The sequence below is a fragment of the Pseudophryne corroboree genome, chromosome 1, assembly GCF_028390025.1.
Source record: "Pseudophryne corroboree isolate aPseCor3 chromosome 1, aPseCor3.hap2, whole genome shotgun sequence".
Taxonomy (NCBI): domain Eukaryota; kingdom Metazoa; phylum Chordata; class Amphibia; order Anura; family Myobatrachidae; genus Pseudophryne; species Pseudophryne corroboree.
Window position 1 is genome coordinate 520,711,567 of NC_086444.1, and position 27,679 is coordinate 520,739,245.

The 27,679-nt window shown below is 46.0% G+C and overlaps 1 protein-coding gene across 4 annotated transcripts in view; it reads right to left on the reverse strand.

The window, feature by feature from the left end:
* PUM3 (pumilio RNA binding family member 3) overlaps positions 1 to 27,679 on the reverse strand; it is a 236,768-nt gene that overhangs the window by 124,016 nt on the left and 85,073 nt on the right. For all 4 annotated transcript variants that reach the window (XM_063913956.1, XM_063913954.1, XM_063913955.1 and 1 more), the window contains exons 3-7: positions 24,875 to 25,081; positions 24,382 to 24,517; positions 13,559 to 13,634; positions 8,830 to 8,923; positions 7,863 to 7,929 (exon numbers count right to left, since the gene is read on the reverse strand). In XM_063913956.1, coding sequence (XP_063770026.1) covers positions 7,863 to 7,929; positions 8,830 to 8,923; positions 13,559 to 13,634; positions 24,382 to 24,517; positions 24,875 to 25,081 — 580 coding nt within the window. The remainder of the gene's footprint in view (positions 1 to 7,862; positions 7,930 to 8,829; positions 8,924 to 13,558; positions 13,635 to 24,381; positions 24,518 to 24,874; positions 25,082 to 27,679) is intronic.

Below are 27,679 nucleotides of genomic sequence, written 5' to 3' on the forward strand. Positions count from 1 at the left end.
TAATGGTAATTAGCCTGCTGGATGCTGCTAGTGTAGTAAGCACTTGCTAGGTGCTAATGCAGTAAAATAAAATGGGGAACAAACCATGGTACAAAGATTTAAAGCAGGGAAGGGGAACCTTCGGTCCTCCAGCTGTTGTTGAACTACACATCCCAGCATGGCATGGCCAAATAGCAAAAATGTAGCAAGGCATTCTGGTATGTGTAGTTCAACAACAGCTGGAAGGCCAAAAGTTCCCCACCCCTGATTTAAAAACTTCACACATATAATGCTCCACAATGGGAAGTCAGAAAGTCTAATTACATAAACAGAAAATACTTAAGGAAACTATGAACTTTTTCTGTTACTCTGGAGCACACAATTGTACTTATGGAAGTACACGGTCAAGAGTATCCCTCAATTTGATGCCTTTCCATGTTATCACCCACTGTAGCTTTTGGTTTATAGGACAGTTTCAGATGCATCTTATTCACCTTTGCCTTTAATAGATACACTTTGGACCTGGTAAAAATAAGATTTTACTTATCGGTAAATCTATTTCTCGTAGTCCGTAGTGGATGCTGGGGACTCCGTAAGGACCATGGGGAATAGACTGGCTCCGCAGGAGACAGGGCACTTTAAGAAAGAATTTGGATACTGGGGTGCTCTGGCTCCTCCCTCTATGTCCCTCCTCCAGACCTCAGTTAAAGAAACTGTGCGCGGAAGAGCTGACAGTACAAGGAAAGGATTTTGGAATCCAGGGCAAGACTCATACCAGCCACACCAATCACACCGTATAACTTGTGATAAACTTACCCAGTTAACAGTATGAACAACAATAGAGCATCAGATCAACCCTGATGCAACTATAACATAACCCTTATGTAAGCAATAACTATATACAAGCATTGCAGAAGAAGTCCGCACTTGGGACGGGCGCCCAGCATCCACTACGGACTACGAGAAATAGATTTACCGGTAAGTAAAATCTTATTTTCTCTAACGTCCTAGTGGATGCTGGGGACTCCGTAAGGACCATGGGGATTATACCAAAGCTCCCAGACGGGCGGGAGAGTGCGGATGACTCTGCAGCACCGAATGAGCAAACACAAGGTCCTCCTCAGCCAGGGTATCAAACTTGTAGAACTTTGCAAAAGTGTTTGAACCCGACCAAGTAGCTGCTCGGCAAAGCTGTAATGCCGAGACCCCTCGGGCAGCCGCCCAAGAAGAGCCCACCTTCCTTGTGGAATGGGCTTTTACTGATTTTGGCAGCGGCAATCCAGCCGCAGAATGAGCCTGCTGAATCGTGTTACAGATCCAGCGAGCAATAGTTTGCTTTGAAGCAGGAGCACCCAGCTTGTTGGGTGCATACAGGATAAACAGTGACTCAGTTTTCCTGACTCTAGCCGTTCTAGCTACATAAACCTTCAAAGCCCTGACCACATCTAGTAACTCTGAATCCTCCAAGTCACAAGCAGCCACAGGCACCACAATAGGTTCATATGAAAAGATGACACCACTTTTGGCAGAAATTGCGGACGGGTCCGCAATTCCGCCCTGTCCATATGGAAAACCAGATAGGAGCTTTTATGTGACAAAGCCGCTAATTCTGACACACGCCTAGCTGAAGCCAAGGCTAATAGCATGACCACCTTCCACGTGAGAAATTTTAACTCCACGGTTTTAAGTGGCTCAAACCAGTGTGACTTCAGGAAACTCAACACCACGTTAAGATCCCAAGGTGCCACTTGAGGCACAAAAGGGGGCTGAATATGCAGCACTCCCTTTACAAACGTCTGAACTTCAGGAAGAGAAGCCAGTTCTTTTTTAAAGAAAATGGATAGGGCCGAAATCTGGACCTTAATGGAAGCCACTTTTAGGTCCAAAGTCACTCCCGACTGTAGGAAGTGAAGGAAACGGCCCAGCTGGAATTCCTCCGTAGGGGCATTCCTGGCCTCACACCAAGCAACATATTTTCGCCATATACGGTGATAATGTTTAGCAGTCACGTCCTTCCTAGCCTTTATCAGCGTAGGAATAACCTCATCCGGAATGCCTTTTTCTGCTAGGATCCGGCGTTCAACCGCCATGCCGTCAAACGCAGCCGCGGTAAGTCTTGGAACAGACAGGGCCCCTGTTGCAACAAGTCCTGTCTTAGAGGCAGAGGTCATGGGTCCTCTGTGAGCATTTCTTGCAGCTCTGGATACCAAGTCTTTCTTGGCCAATCCGGAACAATGAGTATTGTTCTCACTCCTATTCTTCTTATAATTCTCAGCACCTTGGGTATGAGAGGAAGAGGAGGAAATACATAGACCGACTGGAACACCCACGGTGTCACTAGAGCATCTACAGCTATCGCCTGAGGGTTTCTTGACCTGGCGCAATACCTCTGTAGTTTTTTGTTGAGGCGGGATGCCATCAGGTCTACTTGTGGCAGTTCCCACCGACTTGCAATCTGCGTGAAGACTTCTTGATGAAGTCCCCACTCTCCCGGGTGGAGGTCGTGTCTGCTGAGGAAGTCTGCTTCCCAGTTGTCCACTCCCGGAATGAACACTGCTGACAGTGCACTTACGTGATTCTCCGCCCAGCGAAGAATTCTGGTGGCTTCCGCCATCGCCACCCAGCTCCTTGTGCCGCCTTGGCGGTTTACATGAGCCACTGCGGTGATGTTGTCTGACTGAATCAGCACCGGTCGGTCGCGAAGCAGGGTCTCCGCTTGACGTAGGGCGTTGTATATTGCCCTTAGTTCTAGGATGTTGATGTGAAGACAAGTCACCTGACTTGACCACAGACCTTGGAAATTTCTTCCCTGTGTGACTGCTCCCCACCCTCGGAGGCTTGCGTCCGTGGTCACCAGGACCCAGTCCTGAATGCCGAATCTGCGGCCCTCGAGAAGGTGAGCACTCTGCAGCCACCACAGGAGAGACACCCTGGCCCTGGGGGATAGGGTGATCAGCCGATGCATCTGTAGATGTGATCCGGACCACTTGTCCAACAGATCCCATTGAAAGGTCCTCGAATGGAACCTGCCGAAGGGAATGGCCTCGTATGATGCCATCATCTTTCCCAGGACTCGCGTGCAGTGATGCACCGACACCCGTTTTGGTTTTAATAGGTCTCTGACCAGAGTCATGAGCTCCTGAGCCTTCTCCATCGGGAGATAAACCCTCTTCTGGTCTGTGTCCAGAATCAAGCCCAGGAAGGGCAGACGAGTCGTAGGAATCAACTGCGACTTTGGAATATTTAGAATCCAGCCGTGCTGTTGTAACACTTCCCGAGAGCGTGCTACGCTGATTAGCAACTGCTCTCTGGACCTCGCCTTTATGAGGAGATCGTCCAAGTATGGGATAATTGTGACCCCTTGCTTTCGCAGGAGCACCATCATTTCCGCCATTACCTTGGTAAATATTCTTGGTGCCGTGGAGAGACCAAACGGCAACGTCTGGAATTGGTAATGACAATCCTGTACCACAAATCTGAGGTACGCCTGATGAGGTGGATAAATGGGGACATGAAGGTAAGCATCCTTTATGTCCAGAGACACCATAAAATCCCCCCCCTTCCAGGCTTGCGATGACCGCTCTGAGCGATTCCATCTTGAACTTGAACCTTTTCAGGTATATGTTCAGGGATTTTATATTCGATATGGGTCTGACCGAACCGTCCGGTTTCGGTACCACAAACATGGTCGAATAGTAACCCCTTCCCTGTTGAAGGAGGGGAACCTTTACCACCACCTGCTGAAGATACAATTTGTGAATTGCAGCTAATACTATTTCCGTCTCTAAGGGGGAAGCTGGCAGGGCCGATCTGAGGTAACGGTGAGGGGGCAGCTCTTCGAATTCCAGCTTGTATCCCTGAAACACAATCTCTATAGCCCAGGGATCCACCTGGGAGTGAACCCACTTGTGGCTGAAATTTCGGAGACGCGCCCCCACCGCGGGCCTAGCTCCGCCTGTGGAGCCCCCAGCCTCATGCGGTGCATTTAGTGGAAGCCGGGGAGGACTTCTGTTCCTGGGAACTAGCTGTATTGTGCAGCTTCTTTCCTCTACCCCTTCCTCTGGCAAGAAATGACGCACCTCGGACTTTCTTGCCTTTTTGTGATCGAAAGGACTGCATTTGGTAATACGGTGCTTTCTTAGGTTGTGAGGGAACATATGGCAAAAAATTTGACTTTCCAGCCGTAGCTGTGGAGACCAGGTCCGAGAGACCGTCCCCAAACAATTCCTCACCCTTGTAAGGTAAAACCTCCATGTGCCTTTTTAAGTCGGCATCGCCTGTCCATTGCCGAGTCCACAGCACCCTTCTGGCAGAAATAGACATTGCATTTATTCTAGAGCCCAGTAGGCTAATGTCTCTTTGAGCATCTCATATATATAGGACAGCGTCTTTTATATGCCCCAGGGTCAGTACTATAGTATCCTTGTCCAAGGTATCAAGTTCCTCAGATCACAGGTATCTGTCCATGCTGCTACAGCACTACACATCCAGGCCGACGCAATCGCCGGCCTTAGTAAGGTACCTGAATGTGTATAAACGGACTTCAGGATACCCTCCTGCTTTCTATCCTCAGCATCTTTTAGGGTGGCCGTATCCTGTGACGGTAGGGCTACCCTCTTGGATAAGCGTGTTAAAGCTTTGTCTACCCTCGGGGAGGATTCCCAGCGTAACCTGTCCGTTGGCGGGAAAGGATACGCCATAAGCATCCATTTGGAAATCTGCAGTTTTCTATCTGGAGATTCCAAAGCCTTTTTACACAACTCATGTGAAGGGGGAAAGGTCACCTCTTGCCTTTTTTCCCCATACATATAAACCCTCTTGTCAGGGACTGGGGTTTCCTCTGTGATGTGCAACACATCTTTCATTGCTATAATCATGTAACGGATGGCTTTAGCCATTTTAGGCTGTAACTTTGCATCATCGCCATCGACACTGGAGTCAGAATCCGTGCCGATATCTGTATCAACACTTTGGGATAGTGGGCGCTTCTGAGACCCTGACGGCCTCTGCGACATAGGATCAGGCATGGGCTGAGACCCCGGCTGTCCCAAGGATTCAGCTTTATCCAACCTTTTATGCAAGGAAGTAACATTATCATTTAAAACCTTCCACATATCCATCCAATCGGGTGTCGGCGGCGACCCCACATTCATTTGTTCCCACTCTGTTTCCACATAGCCTTCCTCGTCAAACATGCCGACACAAGCGTACCGACACACCACACACACAGGGGATGTTCTATTTGAAGACAGTTCCCCCACAAGGCCTTTTGGAGAGACAGAGAGAGAGTATGCCATCACACACCCCAGCGCTATGTTACCCAGGAGTCACACAGTAACTTAGTGTTAACCCAGTAGCTGCTGTACATACTGTTTTTGCGCCAAATTTATGTGCCCCCCCTCTCTTTTTACCCTCTTCTACCGTGATTCTGCACGGGAGAGCCTGGGGAGCTTCCTCTCAGCGGAGCTGTGGAGAGAAAATGGCGCTGGTGAGTGCTGGGAAGAAGCCCCACCCCCTCAGCGGCGGGCTTCTGTCCCGCGTTTCTGTGTAAAAATATGGCGGGGGCCCATGCATATATACAGTGTCCAACTGTATATATGCCCACTTTTGCCAAGAGGTCTCTAATTGCTGCCCAGGGTGCCCCCCCTCCTGCGCCCTGCACCCTACAGTGACCGGAGTATGTGGGTTTAGTGTGGGAGCAATGGCGCACAGCTGCAGTGCTGTGCGCTACCTCATATGAAGACTGGAGTCTTCTGCCGCCGATTTCGAAGTCTTCTTGCTTCTGACACCGGCTTCTGTCTTCTGGCTCTGCAAGGGGGACGGCGGCGCGGCTCCGGGATCGGACGACCAAGGGTGCGATCCTGTGTACGATCCCTCTGGAGCTAATGGTGTCCAGTAGCCTAAGAAGCAGGACCTATCTTCAGTGAGTAGGGCTGCTTCTCTCCCCTCAGTCCCACGATGCAGAGAGTCTGTTGCCAGCAGATCTCTCTGAAAATAAAAAAAACCTAACAAAATACTTTCTTTTTAGCAAGCTCAGGAGAGCTCACTAAGTAGCACGCAGCTCGTCCGGGCACAGATTCAAACTGAGGTCTGGAGGATGGACATAGAGGGAGGAGCCAGAGCACACCAGTATCCAAATTTGATCTTAAAGTGCCCTGTCTCCTGCGGAGCCCGTCTATTCCCCAGGGTCCTTACGGAGTCCCCAGCATCCACTAGAAAGAGAAAATATCAGTTCGGAGTATAGAATATATGTGCAATTTTCAGATGATACCAGTTTCTAAATCAGTACAGTCAGGCTAAAAAGCCTATTAGAAGCATTTCTTGTGGGGTTTTTGTTTTTTTTATATAGCGGCCTAAGCACAGTAGCCAAGAGCTGATTGTGGTACCGCTGATCTTTAAATTACATTATTTATTTGCTCAGCATTGCCAAATGACATGACTGATTTTCTCATGTATCTTCCCCGAGGCAAAGCATCAAACAACCTAGACTTGGCCAGCCATACTTTGTTAAAATACAATAGGACAAATACAACTCTAGACTGGGTAAAGAACGTTACATTAAGCATTTTCATATTTTAGTCGGATTTTAAATACCAGTGCAATTCTATTTGTATAACTGTAGGGAGTTCTATGAAACTCAAAAACCACCTACTATCAGCTATGTAGAAATACACTATATGGACAAAGGTATTCGGACGCCTGACCTTTACACCAACAGGGACTGTAATGACATTGTTTTCAAATACATATACAGGTTGAGTATCCCATATCCAAATATTCCGAAATACGGAATATTCCGAAATACGGACTTTTTTAAGTGAAACCGAGATAGTGAAACCTTTGTTTTTTGATGGCTCAATGTACACAAACTTTGTTTAATACTCAAAGTTATTAAAAATATTGTATTAAATGAGCTTCAGGCTGTGTGTATAAGGTGTATATGAAACATAAATGAATTGTGTGAATGTACACACACTTTGTTTAATGCACAAAGTTATAAAAAATATTGGCTAAAATGACCTTCAGGCTGTGTATAAGGTGTATATGTAACATAAATGCATTCTGTGCTTAGATTTAGGTCCCATCACCATAATATCTCATTATGGTATGCAATTATTCCAAAATACGGAAAAATCCCATATCCAAAATTCCTCTGGTCCCAAGCATTTTGGATAAGGGATACTCAACCTGTACAACAATATGAAGTTGGGTCCCCCTTTTGCAGCTATAACAGCTTCCACTCTTCTTGGATGGCTTTCCACAAAATTTTGGAATGTTTCTGTGGGAATTTGACCTCATAAATGCTCTACAGAATGAATGGGCACAGGCACTAATGTTGGACAAGAAGGCCTGGCTCGCAATCTCCGCTCTAGTTCATCCCATAGGTGCTCGATGGGATTGAGTCAGGGCTCTGTGTAGGCCAGTCAAGTTCTTCCACACTGAACTCAAACCAAGGGCCTACTTCAGACCTGATTGTAGATGTACAAAAAAAACCCGCACATCTACGAATCTTAGGCATGCAGGGGGATGCGCAGCACAGGGCAAGTCCGCTCCGCATGCTTTCGCACCTGCCGAGTAGCTCCCTACCTACGCAGCCTAGCTGAGAAGGCATGCGGCTACCCACCATGTGTAATGTAAAGCACTGAGTCATGTAATGTAAAGCACTGAGTCCTATTAGGAGAAAAGTGCTTTATAAAATAAATAATAATAATAATAATAATAATAATAACAAACATGATTAACAAATTCCAGAGGCAATACTTTATCTAGGACTTGAAGCTGTTGTGAAATAAATATTTGAATCATATTATACAGTATAGAGGTATATTAAAGCCATTGAAACACATTAAAAATAACAGAATAATAAATTAAGACTAACCTACCCGTACATTAGGAACTTCCTCACAATATTTCTGGCATATTTTGACTTGCTCAAGTCGACTATGTGTTCTGCAGGAGAATAAGCATAGAAACAAAACATTAGAGCAAACGTGCGTGCTTTGTTGTGACACAAGATTTTGAAAATGGGCTACTTGTGACACACTACTTTGACCAATCCCGAGCAGGCTCAAAATCAAAGCTCATTTGTCACCATCATCATACAGTTATGCAAAACCATCTTCTCATCCAGAACTGGCGCTGTGTGTGCCATGCTGCCATATTAATCCCCTCTTCATTCAATGCTTCTAGAACACTTCCTTTTCACACACTGCCCCGTGTAAGCTTAATGATCCTTTATGATTAGAGACTCCCTGGCATTCTCAGTGCTTGCAGATACACACAGCATTGATCACTGCCCTTCCCTATCATATTGATGTATTTAGGGACCACATTTGACAACAAAAGCAGATATCGGTTATGGATGGTTGTACAGGTTGAGTATCCCATATCCAAATATTCCGAAATACGGAATATTCCGAAATACGGACTTTTTTGAGTGAGAGTGAGATAGTGAAACCTTTGTTTTTTGATGGCTCAATGTACACAAACTTTGTTTAATACACAAAGTTATTAAAAATATTGTATTAAATGACCTTCAGGCTGTGTGTATAAGGTGTATATGAAACATAAATGAATTGTGTGAATGTAGACACACTTTGTTTAATGCACAAAGTTATAAAAAATATTGGCTAAAATTACCTTCCGGCTGGGTGTATAAGGTGTATATGATACATAAATGCATTCTGTGCTTAGATTTAGGTCCTATCACCATGATATCTCATTATGGTATGCAATTATTCCAAAATACGGAAAAATCCCATATCCAAAATGCCTCTGGTCCCAAGCATTTTGGATAAGGGATACTCAACCTGTAATATACTAAATAGAAGATAAGTAACAAAACAATACCTTTGAGTTCTTCAAAAACTTCTTGCCTTCTTTTCTCATTTCCATGTTTTATGTAACACTGGATGACTCTGGTTGTATCATGGGCAAATGCAATCTGTTAGACACAATACACAGGTAAAACAGAGGAAATATTGCAGCCAAGGCATAATTCATTTAGGACAAAGGGGCAGATTTATTAAGCCTGGTGATGTGATAAAGTGGAAGGTGATAAAGCACCAGCCAATCAGCTCCTAACTTCCATGTCACAGGCTGGGTTTAAAAATGACAATTAGAAGGTGATTGGCTGGTGCTTTATCACCTTCCACTTTATCACTTCACCAGGCTTAATAAATCTGCCCAAAAGTCACTACAGGCTGCATTTCCAAGAGACCCCTAAACACAGAATTTCCACAAAGTGATCTCCTCATGCCTACAGACCAATTCACCTAGTCTGCACACCAATTACGGAATCAAGGAAATATGTATGCTAGCATAGAAGGTTGCTTCTAATATCAAATAAAGAAATACCGCAGAATAAAGAGATGAGCATGCTTCAATTATATTTAAATTCTGATAGAAACATTAAATCAGCTGAAATTAAGGGTGATCATAAACTCATGGCTTTCCCTGTGAAAGGCCTACAATATCATGTAAAAATCGAAACGATAAGGACATACAGGCATTTTAGAAAGACGGGTTACTCAGAATGTTTTGCAGTTTATTGGTCATGTAGGTTTAAAATAAGGTAAGATTTAAGGGCAGCCCAAGTAAAAGCCCAATTGTATTTACATGTTCTTCTTGACAAAATCAAAATTAAACTGTGCCCTTATTGTTCTTTCTGCATAAATAATCAGACGTGGCCATCAGTGTGGTCTAAAGATACTGGAATATTAGTGTGGATAGCCAACATAGTAAACAGTGAGGGTAATAATAGGATTTTAATTACCTACTGGTAAATTATTTTCTTGTAGTCCGTAGGAGGATGCTGGGGTCCACATTAGTACCATGGGGTATAGACGGGTCCACTAGGAGCCACTGGCACTTTTGAGAGTGTGGGCTGGCTCCTCCCTCTATGCCCCTCCTACCAGACTCAGTCTGTTAACTGTGCCCGAGGAGACGGACAACTTCGGGAGAAGGATATTACACAGATAGTGGTGAGATTCACACCAGCTCACACATAAAGGAAAACCAAGCTATCTAGCTTGAAACAACAGCAACGGCTGAACAATATTACTTACCAAGTAACAAAAAAACAGTACTTAACCAAGAACTAAGCAGTACTGAACTAAGTAACCACTGCAGGATCACGAAGCCACTGCCCCATGGTACTAATATGGACACCAGCATCCTCTACGGACTACGAGAAAAGGATTTACCGGTAGGTAATTAAAATCCTATTTTCTCTTACGTCCTAGAGGATGCTGGGGTCCACATTAGTACCATGGGGATGTACCAAAGCTCCCAGAACGGGAGGGAGAGCGCGATGGCTCATGAAGAACCGATTGGCCTCTGATGGCCTTCAGTTTGGTCAAAGTATCGAACTTTTAGAACTTAGCAAACGTGTTCGACCCTGACCAAGTAGCCGCCTGGCAAAGCTGTAAAGCCGAGACACCCCGGGCAGCCGCCCAGGAAGAACCCACCTAACGGGTAGAGTGGGCCTTAACAGACATCGGACACCGCAATCCTGCCGTAGAATACGCATGCTGGATAGTGAACCTGATCCAGCGAGAGATCATCTGCTTAGAAGTAGGACACCCAAGTTTAATGGGATCATACAGGACAAACAGAGTCCGATTTTCTGCGACGAGCAGTCCTCTTCACATAGATTTTCAGAGCCCTTACAACATCCAAGGACTTTGCGGAAATTGAGGAGTCAGTAGCCACTGGCACTACAATAGGTTGGTTGATATGAAATGCCGACACAACCTTCGGAAGGAACTGCTGACGTGTCCAGAGCTCAGCTCTATCTTCATGGAAGATCAAGTAGGGGCTCTTACAAGATAAAGCCCCCAATTCCGACACACATCTAGCAGAAGCTAAGGCCAACAAAGTGAAAGCCTTCCACGTGAGAAACTTGACCTCAACTTCCGGTAGAGGCTCGAACCAATCTGATTGGAGGAACTGTAACACCATGTTAAGATCCCAGGGCGCCGTAGGCGGCACAAAGGGAGGCTGGATGTGCAGAACCCCTTTCAGAAAAGTCTGAACCTCAGGGAGGGAAGCCAACTGTTTCTGGAAGAAAATGGATAGTGCCGAAATCTGGACCTTTACGGATTCCAACCTCAGGCCCATATCCACACCTGCTTGCAGGAAGAGGAGAAACCGTCCCAGTTGAAACTCCACCATAGGAAACTTCTTGGATTCACACCAAGAGACATAGTCTTTCGAAATACGATGGTAATGTTTAGACGTTACTCCTTTCCTAGCCTGTATCAGGGTAGGAATAACCTTGTTCGGAATGCCCTTCCGAGCTAATATCTGGCGTTCAACCTCCATGCCATCAAAAGGAAGCCACGGTAAGTCTTGATAAGCGAACGGCCCCTGCTGTAGCAGGTCCTCCCGAAGAGGGAGAGGCCTCGGCTCTTCTAGCAGTAGATCCAGAAGATCCGCGTACCAAGCTATTCTTGGCCAGTCCAGAGCAATGAGGATTGCCTGAACTTTTGTTCTCCTTATGAGTTTTAGAACTCTTGGAATGAGTGAAAGTGGAGGAAACATGTACACCGACTGGAACACCCACGGATTCACTAGGGCGTCCACCGCCACGGCTTGCGGGTCTCTCGACCTGGAACAATACCACCGAAGCTTCTTGTTGAGACGAGAGGCCATCAGGTTTATTTGAGATACTTCCCAAAGGTCTGTTACCTCCGTGAACACCTCCGGATGGTGTCCCCACTCCCCTGGATGGAGATCGTGTCTGCTGAGGAAGTCCGCTTCCCAGTTGTCGGACAACGCAAACGCTTGTTTTTCTGACCAGAGGATGATTCTTGTTACCTCTGACATTGCCGCTCTGCTCTTCGTTCCACCCTGTCGGTTTACGTAAACTACTGTCGTTACATTGTCTGCACTTGACTGGCCCGATTTCGCAGAAGATGGGCCGCTTGGAGAAGACCGTTGTTGACGGCTCTTAGTTCCAGAATGTTTATTGGTAGACCGGCTTCCAGACTTGACCACCCTCCTTGGAAGGTCTCCCCTTGAGTGACTGCGCCCCAGCCCCGGAGACTTGCATCCGTGGTTAGAAGGATCCAGTCCTGAATCCCGAAGCTGTGGCCCTCCAGAAGGTGAGGTAATTGTGGCCACTAGAGGAGTGAAATCCTGGCATGTATTCTCTGGTGCATGTGTAGATGGGATCCCGACCACTTGTCCAGATCATCCAGTTGGAAGGGTCGAGCATGAAACCTCCCGTACTGCAGAGCCTCGTAAGAGGCCACCATCTTCCCCAGAAGGCGAATGCACTGATGACCCGAAACCGGGCTGGCTTCAGGACATACCGGACCATTGTTTGTATCACCAACACTTTTTCCTCCGAAAGAAACACCCTCTGCACTTCCATGTCGAGGATCATTACCAGAAAGGACAACCTCCTGGTGGGCTCCAAATGTGATTTTGGAGGATTCAGGATCCAACTGTGTTCCCTGAGTAGATGGGTCGTGAGTACAATGGACTGTAACAGCTTCTCCTTGGACGATGCCTTTATCAGCAGATCGTCCAGACACTGCATTATGTTCACTCCCTGTCTGCGGAGGAGAACCATTATCTCCGCCATTACCTTGGTGAATACCCTCGGTACTGTGGAGAGGCCGAATGGCAGGGCCTGAAACTGAAAATGACTGTCTAACAGTGCGAATCGGAGAAAAGCTTGATGCGGTGGCCAGATCGGAATGTGGAGGTATGCATTCTTGATATCCAGGGATACCAGGAATCCCCCCCACCCCTCACCCTCCAGACCTGATATCACCGCCCTCAGAGACTCCATTTTGAATTTCAACTCCCTCAGAAAGGGTTTTAGCGATTCGATCCCCTCAGGAGCTCAGTGTCCTGTCAGCGGAGATAGTGGCTCAGACCCCGCAGAGCGGACACTACTCCCCCCCCATTTAGACCTTCGAAGCAGGGAGGCTGTTTGCCAGCAGCCTCCCTGTGCCTAAACTCTATTTAAAAAAATTAAACTAGAAGAACTCCTATGGAGCTCCCCTAGCTGTGACCGGCTCCTCTGGGCACATTTTCTAAAGATTCTGGTAGGAGGGGCATAGAGTGAGGAGCCAGCCCACACTCTCAAACTCTTAAAGTGCCAGTGGCTCCTAGTGGACCCGTCTATACCCCATGGTACTAATGGGGACTCCAGCATTCTCTAGGACGTAAGAGAAAAATGGGATGCTCACACTCACTAATACTGTATAGTCTACGAGAACATTGTTACCTTCCTGTAGATATATATATATATATATATATATATTTAAAATTAAATAATACACCTGTATACAAACACTGTGGTCTTCAATGTCTACATAGAAAACAGAAGAATGATCTCTATCAATACATGTTTGTGGGATTGCTGCTAGGGACACATTATAAGCATTTAGGAACAGAAATGCTGCTTACATCACAGACGTAACAGAAATGACTACACCAGTAATGTGATGTAAAGTGCATACAGAACTGTTATACAATCTAAATAGACACATGCTCCACAACATCATTGTTTTTCTAGTAAAGGGACAGGAGGCTCTGCCATTATTCAATCAGCACCACTCACACTTTTGACATTTCCCCGAAGCAGTTTCTCCAGATCATCCATTAGCTTGGACCTCTTTGTGGCATCACAGTCCTTTCTGGAGAGAATAGAGTCAAGACAGTTAAAATTCTTACCATATGTAATCTGGCTAATACATACTATACTAATAGCAACAACAATAATAATATTATTATCAATAATAATAGCTTGCTCTAGAACAGGGCTTTCTGTGTAGTCTCTGTCCATTATCTGGGAGGCATAATTTACTCTAAAGAAATCTTGGAGAGGTTCTCATTCCAACTAATTGTAGTGTTTAGAGCTGTATTGGATTTCTATGACAAGAGTGGATTGTGCATAAGTCTGCTGTCAAACTAAAACCAAAATAAACTTAGTATTATAACTATTAACTGTGATGAGATTGCACTTCCTATACTTATCTCCAGTAAATCAGAGTACACTATATTCAATTGAAAATTTCGATTGGGTGAGTCCACTACAAGAAGTACAATAATGGTAGTGTAATCACCAAGCTCAATGGTGCCATCAATGAATGCCATAAACCGCATTAAATAATCGATAGTTTGCACCCATCAGTAGCTACTGGGGCACACTGCAGACTGATCAACTTTGAAGAAGAGGAGGAGAGAGTGTTTGCAGGCAAGGATTTGTGGGCCACCAAAGGTCATGGCTAAGATCTGACTGGGGCTGGGTGGTGAATAAAAAAACAAAAAAAAACAAAAAAAACCCACACAATAGTCTCCCAGTCTATCAATTGTGGAGAACCATAGCCTCCCACCATCGATGGACAAAACCATTAACCATTGCTCGCAAACCATCAATGCTGGTTAACCATTGATTGTCAATGGCCATTGCAATGTAAGGTAGAATTACATGGTATGTTTGTGCATCAGGATGCTGTATATTATACAGATGTATCCTAATACATCTTGCCTCAATACGCCATGCACAACAAGATACCTGACGTGAGTGAGCTGGCAGGTCCTGTGCAACTCTAACGTTGGGCATCTTTTTTGCTGAAAATGCATCTTATCCGAATCGCTATACAGGTTGAGTATCCCTAATACAAAATGCTTGGAACCAGAGGTATTTTGGATATCGTATTTTTCCGTATTTTGGAATAATTGCATACCATAATGAGATCATGGCAATGGGACCCAAGTCTAAGCACAGAATGCATTTGTTTCATATACACCTTATACACACAGCCTGAAGGTCATTTTAGCCAATATTTTTAATAACTTTGTGTCTTAAACAAAGTGTGTATACATTCGCACAATTCATTTATAGAAACATAGAATTTGACGGCAGATAAGAACCACTTGGCCCATCTAGTCTGCCCCTTTTTTTTTATCCTTTAGGTTATCTCAACCCTTTTTGAACCTTAATTCTTTGTAAGGATATTCATATGCCTATCCCAAACATGTTTAAATTGCTCTACAATCTTAGCCTCTACCATCTCTGATGGGAGGCTATTCCACTTATCCACTACCCTTTCTGTGAAGTAATGTTTCCTTAAATTTCCCCTGTACCTGCCTCCCTCCAGTTTCAGTGTATGTCCTCAAGTTCTAATACTTCTCTTCCTTTGAAGAATGTTTCCCTCCTGAACTTTGTTAAAACCTTTGGTATATTTGAAAGTTTCTATCATGTCTCCCCTTTCCCTTCTCTCCTCCATACTATACATGTTAAGATCTTTTAGCCTTTCCGGGTAAGTTTTGTGATGTAGGCCATGCACCATTTTAGTTGCCCTTCTTTGTACACTCTCTAATGTATTTATACCCTTCTGGAGATATGGTCTCCAGAACTGGACACCGTATTTCAGATGAGGCCGCACCAATGACCTATACAGTGGCATTATTACTTCTTTTCCTGCTACCGATTCCTCTTCCTATGCAACCAAGCATCTGACTTGCCTTTCTCATTGCTTTCCTGCCTTTAAGTCACTTGAAATAGTGACTCCTAAATCCCTTTCCCCCTCAGTAGTTTCCATTATAGTACCCTTGATACTATATTTAGCCTTTGGGTTTTTGAGACCCAAGTGCATGATTTTGCATTTTTTAGCATTAAACTGTAGTTGCCATGTTCTTGACCATTTTTCAAGTCTAGCTAGGTCCTCAATCATTTGTTTTACCCCTCCTGGTGTGTCTACCCTGTTGCATATCTTTGTATCATCTGCAAAAAGGCATACTTTCCCTTCAATACCATTTGCAATGTCACCAACAAAGATATTAAAGAGAACTGGTCCGAGTACAGATCCCTGGGGTACTCCACTGGTAACATTTCCCTCCATAGATTGCACTCCATTTACTACAAATGTCTGTTTCCTATCCTGCAACCAGTTCCTTGTCCATTTAACTATTTTATAATCCACCCCAACACTTTCAAGTTTATTTATCAGTCTGCGATGTGAGACAGTGTCAAATACCGTACTAAAGTCTAGATATGCTACATCTACAGCTCCCCCTTGATCTATTATTTTCATCACAGAGTCAAAAAAGTCAATAAGATTTGTTTGGCATGATCTCCCACCAGTAAATCCATGCTGTTTTGGATCCTGTAAGTTGTTTGATTTAAGATATTCCACAACTCTTTCTTTTAGTAGTTTTTCCATTACTTTCCCTACTACTGAAGTAAGGCTTACTGGTCTGTAGTTACTTGCTTCTTCCTTGCTTCCACTTTTGTACAGTAGATTTATGTTTCATATACACCTTATACACACTGCCTGAAAGTCATTTAATACAATATTTTTAATAACTGTGTATTATACAAAGTTTGTGTACACTGAGCTGTCAGAAGACAAAGGTTTCACTATCTCACTAAAAAAATGTTTTTCGGAATATTTGGATATGGGATTCTCAACCTGTATAATATGCACAGACTCTGCTGATTAAAATGATATACGGCATGCCTATATTCTGTGTGCGACTGTATCTGCATACGAAATGGAAAACACTATAATGTAGCATTTCTATGCAGATAGAGCTGCAGTTGCACACAGAATATATGCATGCCACATATTTTATTCAGAATGGTCTGCTTATGTGTCTTATTCAAAGTGATGCGGAACATTTGGGGTAGGTGGGGGGGAATGCACAAAAAGATGCTCGCTCAGGACTAGGTGTGACTAGAAGGGCTGTTTAACGTGAATGCAGCAACAATGAAGGAGGACACATCTGTAGGTAGGAGGATGCTGGCCGTGTAACAGTATGTGGTGGACAATGGTAACTGTATGGGTTGGACACATAGTATACTCTCATTTACGGTTGTTGTAGGCTAAATCCAAAAATGCTTTTTGTGATGCATGCTACAGTACACATTCACTTTTGTTTAAATAGGATTTTAATTACCTACCGGTAAATCCTTTTCTCGTAGTCCATAAGGGATATTGGGGAGACTAAGTGGGTATAGATGGGGTCCAAAGGAGCTGGTTCAATTTAAATTTCTTCACTGGGTGTGCTGGCTCCTCCCCTCTATGCCCCTTCCCACAGGCAGTTATAGGTAAAACAGTGCCCGAAAGAGAAAGGACCGAGAGAAGGAACATAACAATAAGTGGTGAGATTTACACACCAGCACACCACAAACATTAAACAACCAGCAATGGCTGGAAACAACAAACAGCACAGCTGAACAGGTAACCATAGAAAGAGAACCTGCAGAAAAGTCAACGCACTGAGCCAGGTGCCCAATATCCCTTATGGACTACAAGAAAAGGATTTATCAGTAGGTAATTAAAATCCTATTTTCTCTAGCATCCATAAGGGATATTGGGGAGACTTAGTACGATGGGGACATCCCAAAGCTTCCAGAACGGGCGGGAATGTGTGGAGACTTCTGCAGCACCGCCTGCCCAAACTGGGTATCTTTTTTGGCCAGGGTATCAAACTTGTAGAACTTTACAAAAGTGTTCTTCCCCGACCAGGAAGCAGCTCGGCACAGTTGCAAGGCTGAGACTTCACGGGCAGCCGCCCAAGAAGAACCCACCGATCTTGTAGAGTGGGCCTTCGGAGACTTAGGAACAGGTAAGGCTGCAGACACATAGGCCTGTTTTATAGTAAGCCTAAGCCAACGCGTAATGGACTGCTTCGAAGCAGGACAACCATTTTTCTGCGCATCATATAGTACGAACAAGGAATCAGTCTTTCTGATCCAAGCCGTTCGCTTGACATAGATCTTCAAGGCTCGCACAGCATCCAATGCCTCCGGAGGAGCAGAAGTGTCAGAACTTGACGGAACCACAATAGGTTGATTCAGGAGGAACGCAGAGACAACCTTCGGCAGGAACTGCTGCCTAGTCCTGAGCTCCGCTCTGTCCTCGTAAAAGACCAAGTATGGACTTTAACACGATAAGGCCACAAATCCTGAGACAAGTCTAGCAAAAGCCAGAGCCAGTAACATCACCGTCTTCCACGTGAGGTACTTATCTTCTACAGTCAGAGGATCAAACCAGGAGGACTGTAGAAATTCCAACACTACATTCAAATCCCAAGGTGCCATAGGCGGCACAAAAGGAGGTTGTATGTGGAGTACCCCTTGCAATAAGGCCTGAACTTCTGGCAACACTGCCCATTTCTTCTGGAGGAAAATTGAGAGAGCTGAAATCTGGACCTTGATGGAACCCAGACGCAAGCCCTTATCCACACCAGCCTGCAGGAAACGTAAGAAACGTCCCAAGTGGAACTCTGCAGGCGGATACGTGCGTTCCTCGTACCAAGAGACATATATTCTCCAGATATGATAGTGTTTTGACGTCACAGGTTTACTGGCCTGAACTATGGTAGCAATAACCTTTTCATAAAGGCCCTTGTGAGCTAGGATGTTCCGCTCAACCTCCATGCCATCAAACAAAGTCGCTGTAAGACCGGGTAGACGCACGGTCCTTGTGGTAGAGGCCAAGGGTCTTCGACGGACATGTCCAGAAGATCCATGTACCACGCCCTCCGAGGCCAATCTGGGGCAATTAGAATTGCCCGGACTCCTTGATTTCTGATTCGCTTGAGCACCCTTGGGAGCAAAGGATTCGGAGGAAACAGGTAGACCAGCCGGTAAGGCCAAGGCGACGTCAGTGCATCCATATAAAGACCACAATCTCTTGGTTAAGGTGAAAAGATGACACTAAAAAAAAGAAAAAAAGGGCTGCGCTGTAAATCAGGAGTTATATGTATGAGGAGAGCCAACGTATAGAGAATGCAATATTAATAAAATAATAATAGAACAGCAAAAAATATTTTATCGATAATTCAATATCAAAAATAAGAATTGAATCACACTAAAATTGTCTCATGGTGTCTAGAGTCTCTTAAAGCTTATACGGTGCTGCAGCTGTATTCTGGATTGTAAAGTCCGTAATTCACAAATTACCGGTAATGGCTGCTATGTAGAAGGATGGTAATAAATAAGGTGCGGTGGGTACAGTCCTGAGTTGTATAATTACTAAGTGTCACCAAGTATAAAGCAGATGTCGATACCTCTCTGGTGGGCTGGTCATTGGCCGAGCGTCCCCGGCCGAGTGTCCTGCAATGCCCACAAATACTGTGCAGCGGAGAGGAGATGCGGGAGCCGTCTGCTAACAAGCCGGCTGAAGCGGCGTGGTTGTGAGTGCCGCTGGTGACGGTGAGACAATCAAAGCAATGCCCATATGGATCTGTTCCAGTTGCACCTAATGAGACACCTGAGCAAGGTGTGTGCAGAGGCGGGTCTTTTTTTTGCTTCTATCACATTACTACACATAGTTTTCCGGCAAGAGCAGCATCTCAGGAGTTCTGTTTTTTAGAAAAAAAATCTCTAATTGTTCAGTTCCATTTTTCATTTACATTATTCACTTGTTGAGGCGCTTTTTCAGCAGTAATTGTCATTTGGAAAGATGACACTACCTTAGGCAGGTAACCAGGACGAGTACGGAGAACTGCCCGGTCACGATTAAATATTAGGAAGGACGGACGACAGGACGAAGCACCCAAGTCCGACACTCTTCTAGCAGAGGCAATAGCCAACAGGAACAGGACCTTAATAGTAAGCCGTTTCAGGTCCACAGAATCAAGAGGCTCAAAGAGAGACCCTTGCAGGGCAATAAGGACAACAGACAGATCCCATCGAGCCACCGGCGGAACATAGGGAGGTTGTATCCACAAAACACCCTGAGTGAATGTATGAACGTCAGGAATAGACGCAATTTTCCTCTGAAATCACACCACCAAGGCAGAAATATGAACCTTGAGGGAGGCCAGACGAAGGCCTAAGTCCAGGCCTTGTTGCAGAAAAGCCTGACGCCATGAGGTTCTGAATTTATATACATCGTAGTTCTTAGCAGCACACCAGGTTAAGTAAGAGTTCCAGACCCTGTAGTAAATCAGAGCCATAGCCGGTTTACGGGCCTTCAGCATAGTTTGCATGACCGCCTCAGAGAATCCTTTGGTCCTTAGGAGTGACCCTTCAAGTGCCACGCCGTCAAAGCCAGTCTGGCCAGGTCTGGGTAGACAGAAGTGCCCTGAACGAGGAGGTCTGGGCGTTGAGGAAGTAGTAGAGGACGGTCCATCGATAGACCCTGCAGGAATGAGAACCAATGCCATCTGGGCCACGCTGGAGCGACCAGAAGTAGTATTCCTCCTTCTTGCTTGAACTTCCGCAGAACCCTGGGTAGGAGTGACACCGGAGGGAACACTTATGGCAGTCGAAATTTCCATGGAATTGCCAGTGCATCCACGAACGCAGCCCGAGGATAGGATCTTTGTGATTGTGTCGAGACGCCATCAGGTCTACTTCTGGTAGGCCCCACTTGTCCACTAGGAGTTAAAACACCTCCGGATGAAGGCTCCACTCTCTGGCGCGTACGTCCTGATGACTGAGGAAACCCGCTTCCCAGTTGAGGACACCCAGAATGAATACTGCCGATATTGCTGGCAGATGGCGTTCCGCCCATTGAAGAATTCTGGACACTTCCATCATTGCTTTTCAGCTTCGAGTGCCGCCTTGATGATTTATGTACGCCACCGCAGTGGTGTCCATCTGTACTTGAACAGGCCTGTTCCTTAACAGAGGCAGGGCTAGTGTCAATGCGTTGAACACTGCCCGCAGTTCCAGAATATTGATGGGGAGGAGAGACTCCTCCTTGGTCCAGCGACCCTGGAGAGAGAGTTGCTCGAACACCGCACCCCAGCCTGGCGTCCGTTGTCAGGAGGACCCTGTTGGGAAACCAGAGGGCACGGCCCCTACTTAACTGTTGATCCCGGAGTCACCAGGACAGGGATTGGACAACCAAGTGTACAGCTTGCGCCTTCAACGGGTACGATGAGATGACAGTTGCGCAGAACTGGCGAGGGGGACGTCTCTTGACAGAGACCGCGTAGCCGTGAAAGACAACTTCCTGCACCCATGCGTCTGAAGTGGTCCTTGACCAGACCTGGGTGAACTGCAGGAGTTGGCCTCCCACCCTGGGGTCCCCCAGGGGGAGACCCGTCCCGTCATGCTGTAGGCTTGTCCTGTTTGGAAGCAGGCTGACGGGCAGCCCAGGATTGTTTAGATTTGGGCTTACCGGTCTTGGAAATACGAGGCTTGTTTGAGTACACCTGACCCTTTGATTTACCTGAAGTCCGAAAGGAACGAAAAGTAGTACTTTTAGCTTTTGGAACAGAAGGAGTAATATTAGGAAGGCACGCAGTCTTAGCAGGGGCTAAGTCAGTCACGATCTTATTAAGATCTTCTCCAAATAGGATGTCTCCCTTAAAAGGGAGTACCTCCAGAGTCTTCTTGGAATCTAGGTCCACCTTCCAGGACCGCAACCATAGAATTCGGCGAGCCAAAATAGATGTAGTGGACGCTTTGGATGCCAGAATACCTGCCTCAGAGGACGCCTCTTCAATATAATGGGAGGCTGTGGTAATATGAGACAGACACTGTTTGGCAATGTCAGAAATATCCTGATGTAGCTCTTCCTCCAAAACCTGAACCCACGCATCAATAGCTTTTGCAGCCCAGGAGGCCACAATAATGGACCTGTGAATTGCCCCAGTTAGGGAATAAATACACTTCAGCATCCCTCCACACGCTTATCTGTCGGTTCCTTCAGGGAGGTGACAGGCAGAGAAAAGATACCACAATCCAGGCGACATGAAAGTCGGCGGTGGAGTTGCTCAACTCCGCAGGGATAGGAAAACGAGCCAACATCTTCTTGGATAGGGCAAACGTCTTTCCTGGGGAGACCCAAGCTCTTGACGTATGTTAATTAAAAGGTCAGAGTGAGGAAAAACTACTTTAGCCACTTTCTGATGCTTGAATTTATCAGGCTTTTTTGATGCAATAGTGGGATCAGCTTCATCATCAATCTGGAGAACCATTTTGATAGCTTCCACTAAGCCAGGGACATCAACCTGAGTGACATGCTCCCGATCAGAGGCCGCTGAGTCAGAATCAGTCGGATCAGTATAGGCCCCATCCTCATCAGAAGAAGTATCTGAAACATGAGTGGATTGAGAGAAGGAAACCACACGCTTAGAGGGCCCCTCAGCCCCAGAGGACTGAGGTGTAGACTTCTGTTTAACTAAAGATTTATTTAAAACCTGTATCTGGGTTAGATAGTGTGTCCGCCCTAGGCGGATTTGCTACAGGGACAATTTGTGGCTGAAATGGCACAGGAAGTCCCACAGGGGGCGTAAGACGTGTTACCAAAGTATTTAACATACAAGAGAAGGTAGCCCAGGGTGGCTCCTAATTGGCCACGGGTGCTACAGGTGGAGTGGGAGAGGTAAGGGACCCAGCACCCACATCCCCAGCAGCACGTTCCCCCCATGGTAAATCCGTGGGATCAGCACTGCCTGAGGCAGGAGCGTCCGCGGAATTCCCGCCCCGTGTGGCAGACATGAAGAGGAATGTAGCCGTGGGGCACACAGTACAATATAGCCAAACAATATGAATACCGTAATCCCCTGATTTATGTACTAATAAAAGCAGGACACAAACAGAGAAATAAAATCGGTATGGGGTGACTGAAGTACACAGATAAAATACACTGAGATGTATAGACTGTAGCACATAGAAAACACTCAGTCACAAACATAATGCAGGAATAATGTACACAATACTGCACTGGACAGGCAATATTACATATAACAGTAGATATGTATATGCAGAGAGATATAACAATACAATACAGAGGAGACAGCCCCCAGCAATCCCAGGCAGCGCTCTATTCCCACAATGCTGGACTCCACCACCAGTACTATATGGAGCCTGTGAAATATATGCCTGCGCTCCGTGACTGCCCTGGTGGATATAGTGGGGTCCCTGAGCAGTACAGTGTCCACGCCATGGACTGCGCGTAAATCACAATTTCACTCGGCGGGTCCCACCTGGGGGACCCTTTTACCTCCTCCCCAAATCCTGCAGCCACGTGATCCTGGCAGTGAGCAGCGGCGGTGTGCCAAAGGACCGGTGCGTCTCCGCTGTAATTACCCGTATGTTTTTCGTGATTTTTCCCGATGTTTCACAGAAATTTTTTTATTTTTATTTTTTACAGGCTGTCCAGATTGGATTGTCTGTAACAAAAATGCCCTTTCTCACGAAAACACGCAGGTTCAGTAAAACCTGTGTGTTTTCGGTAGAAGCAGCCCCGTTTTCGCACGGAAACGGGGCTGTTTCTGGGGATTTGGTTTCGCCTGCCTGAGCGGGACAACTTGCAGCGTCACATGTCCGATGCAGCAGCAGCAGGCTGGGACTGCAGGCATCCGGAAACTGTCCTCTGCGCGGTGATCCCCCGCAGAGAAGCCAGGGCAGCGCCGTGACCGCATAACCCCTCTCCTCCGCCCCCGGCAGTGGCCATGTGACCGGGGGAGCTGGAGGAGCAACGCTGCACCAGGTGCTGTCAGGAGCCGGCACCCGGTGCAGCTTCAGGTAACCCCCAATAAGCCACTGCTCGTGCTGGCTTATCAGGGGTAATAGGATAGCCCCCGGCGGGACAATTAGCCCTGGTAAATTACCAGTTCTAAATTGGATATCCCCCTGTGATCGTCTCTTCACATCACTTATTTGTCATTTCTATTTGGACTACTGCAAAATACATAGGGATATATTCAATTGAAGTTGGACCCATTCCGACATTCGTTTGTCGGAATGGATCGGACAAGGGCTATTCAATGCCATCTCAATCAGACTTTAAAAAAAAAGTCGAATTGAGATTGCAGAGCTGAGATGGGGGAGAACCGCGGACACATGGGGGAGAGCAGCGTTACAGCAGCATAGCAGGAGGATGTGTCTCGCTTGCTGGAGCCGGGTGGACGCTGCTGTGAGCGGCGGCTGTGACACATTCTCCTGCTACGCTGCTGTAACGCTGCTCCCCCCCCTTCTCCTCCTCTCGGCTCGCTCATCTCAATCCGACTGTTTTTAAAGTCGGATTGAGATGGTCGGAAAGGGGGCCAAAACCTGTCGGATTTGGCCCCGTTTCCGACAGAAGCAAGCAGATCGGCAGCTATTCCGCCGATCCATGGAGGAATTCGACTTGTCGGATAATTTTGGGTTATATTGAATAGGTCGGAACCCGTTCCGACCTATAAAAGTTGAAAACTGCCGTCTTTTCGACAGACGGCAGCTTTCGACTTCAATTGAATATACCCCATATTCTTTACCTTAAAGGACACGTCATTATGTTACAATGTAAACAAATCGTAGTAAACGCAAAGTCACCCTAAAAAAAGAGAACGTTAGTTAAGATGTGCATTGCTCTAATACAACGTTACCACTATGCCATCAGCAATTATCCTACATGAATTAAGAAAAGACCATGACTAGATCATAATTGATAAAATTCCAAAATGAGAATGACAGTCATCAAACCACACCTTCTAATGTTCTCCCAAATCTGCTTGGACTTTGTCATGATGTCATAGTTACTCTTTTCATTAAGTTGCCTGGTATGTTTCAATTCTCTCTGCTTCTTTTTCAAGTCATCCCGCTTTGGTTTCTTGGCTTCAGAGCCTGTGACAAGAGAAACAGTTTATCTTTTTTCTAAGGGTCAATGGAAAGTAATATTGTTCAGCAAGTAAACAGGCAACGGCAATGTGTCCATTCAATGTTAGTTTAGGTTTGAAGTTTTCACAAGTTGTGGGCTTTCGAAAGTAATGAAGACTTAACATGGACAATAAATGGCCTCATATGGAATGGACATGTGTTTCATTATGGATACATGAATTTCATGGTGACGGAGTAAGACTCTTACCTGTATATTTCTAGCAGTAGAAAAGTTCTACCGCACTAATATATCCTGAAAAAAGTGACTACTGTCTTTGTTGTATTCCGATAAGACAAAATTATGTACTTGTCAATTAAACTTACCCCCTTCTTTGCCATCCTCTTGATGCCTTCTCTTCTTTGTGAAGCCATCACCCTGATTTGTATTTTTGGATGTGAACCGTTTCACGCTGGCTTTGCCCCCTGCTGCACTTTCAGGCATCTTATTGCCCTTTTCAAACTTCTTAGATTTAGGGTTTCCCTTTGGGCTCTGCCCTTTGGTTTTGCCATGCTGCCTTTGGGGGCCAAGTGCTAACAACAAAAAATAAATAAATAAATGTAAAAGATAAAACACGTTGCTACAATGTAACATCCTAACCTAACAAATAGACACAACCATCACAAATAGATTTTCCTTGCATTATAATATGGAAAAATAAGAATTTACTCACCGGTAATTCTATTTCTCGTAGTCCGTAGTGGATGCTGGGAACTCCGTAAGGACCATGGGGAATAGCGGGCTCCGAAGGAGGCTGGGCACTCTAGAAAGATCTTAGACTACCTGGTGTGCACTGGCTCCTCCCACTATGACCCTCCTCCAAGCCTCAGTTAGGTACTGTGCCCGGACGAGCGTACACAATAAGGAAGGATTTTGAATCCCGGGTAAGACTCATACCAGCCACACCAATCACACCGTACAACTCGTGATATGAAACACAGTTAACAGTATGAAACAATAGAGCCTCTCAACAGATGGCTCAACAATAACCCGATTTAGTTAACAATAACTATGTACAAGTAATGCAGATAAACCGCACTTGGGATGGGCGCCCAGCATCCACTACGGACTACGAGAAATAGAATTACCGGTGAGTAAATTCTTATTTTCTCTAACGTCCTAGTGGATGCTGGGAACTCCGTAAGGACCATGGGGATTATACCAAAGCTCCCAAACGGGCGGGAGAGTGCGGATGACTCTGCAGCACCGAATGAGAGAACTCCAGGTCCTCCTCAGCCAGGGTATCAAATTTGTAGAATTTTGCAAACGTGTTTGCCCCTGACCAAGTAGCTGCTCGGCAAAGTTGTAAAGCCGAGACCCCTCGGGCAGCCGCCCAAGATGAGCCCACCTTCCTTGTGGAATGGGCATTGACAGATTTTGGCTGTGGCAGGCCTGCCACAGTATGTGCAAGCTGAATTGTACTACAAATCCAACGAGCAATAGTCTGCTTAGAAGCAGGAGCACCCAGCTTGTTGGGTGCATATAGGATAAACAGCGAGTCAGATTTTCTGACTCCAGCCGTCCTGGAAACATATATTTTCAGGGCCCTGACAACGTCTAGCAACTTGGAGTCCTCCAAATCCTTAGTAGCCGCAGGCACCACAATAGACTGGTTCAGGTGAAACGCTGACACCACCTTAGGGAGAAACTGGGGACGAGTCCTCAATTCTGCCCTATCCATATGGAAAATCAAATAAGGGCTTTTACAAGACAAAGCCGCCAATTCTGATACTCGCCTGGCAGAAGCCAAGGCCAATAACATAACCACCTTCCATGTGAGATATTTCAGATCCACGGTTTTTAGTGGTTCAAACCAAAGTGATTTTAAGAAAACTCAACACCACGTTGAGATCCCAAGGTGCCACAGGAGGCACAAACGGGGGCTGACTATGCAGCACTCCTTTTATAAATGTCTGAACTTCAGGTACTGAAGCTAGTTCTTTTTTGAAAGAAAATCGACAGAGCCGAGATCTGTACCTTAATGGAACCCAATTTAAGGCCCATAGTCACTCCTGCTTGCAGGAAATGCAGAAATCGACCTAGTTGAAATTCCTCTGTTGGGGCCCTTTCGGCCTCACACCATGCAACATATTTTCGCCATATGCGGTGATAATGAGTTGCTGTAACCTCTTTCCTGGCTTTAGTAAGCGTAGGAATTACTTCCTCCGGAATACCCTTTTCCTTCAGGATCCGGCGTTCAACCGCCATGCCGTCAAACGCAGCCGCGGTAAGTCTTGGAACAGACAGGGCCCCTGCTGCCGCAGGTCCTGACTGAGTGGCAGAGGCCATGGGTCCTCTGATATAAATTCTTGAAGTTCTGGGTACCAAGCTCTTCTTGGCCATCCACGAGTATCGTTCTTACTCCTCGCCTTCTTATTATTCTCAGTACCTTTGGTATGAGAGGCAGAGGGGAGAACACCTAAACCGACTGGTACACCCACGGTGTTACCAGAGCGTCCATAGCTATCGCCTGAGGGTCCCTTGACCTGGAGCAATATCTTTTATAGCTTTTTGTTAAGGCGGGACGCCATCATGTCCACCTGTGGCCTTTCCCAATGGTGTACAATCCTATTGGAAGACTTCTGGAGGAAGTCCCCATTCTCCCGGGTGGAGGTCGTGTCTGTTGAGAAGATCTGCTTCCCAGTTGTCCACTCCGGGAATGAACACTGCTGACAGTGCTAACACATGATTTTCCGCCTATCGGAGAATCCTTGTGGCTTCTGCCATCGCCATCCTGCTTCTTGTGCCGCCCCGTTGATTACATGGGCGACTGCCGTGATGTTGTCCGATTGGATCAGTACCGGCTGGTTTTGAAGCAGAGGCCTTGCTGGCCTCAGGGCATTGTAAATGGCCCTCAGATCCAGAATATTTATGTGTAGGGAAATAACCTGACTTGACCAAAGTCCCTGGAAGTTTCTTCCCTATGTGACTGCCCCCCAGCCTCAAAGGCTGGAATCCATGGTCACTAGGACCTAGTCCTGTATGCCGAACCTGCGGCCCTCTTGAAGATGGGCACTCTGCAGCCACCACAGTAGAGATACCCTGGTCCTTGGAGACAGGGTTATCAGCCTATGCATCGGAAGATGCGATCCGGACCACTTGTCCAACAGGTCCCTCTGAAAAGTTCTTGT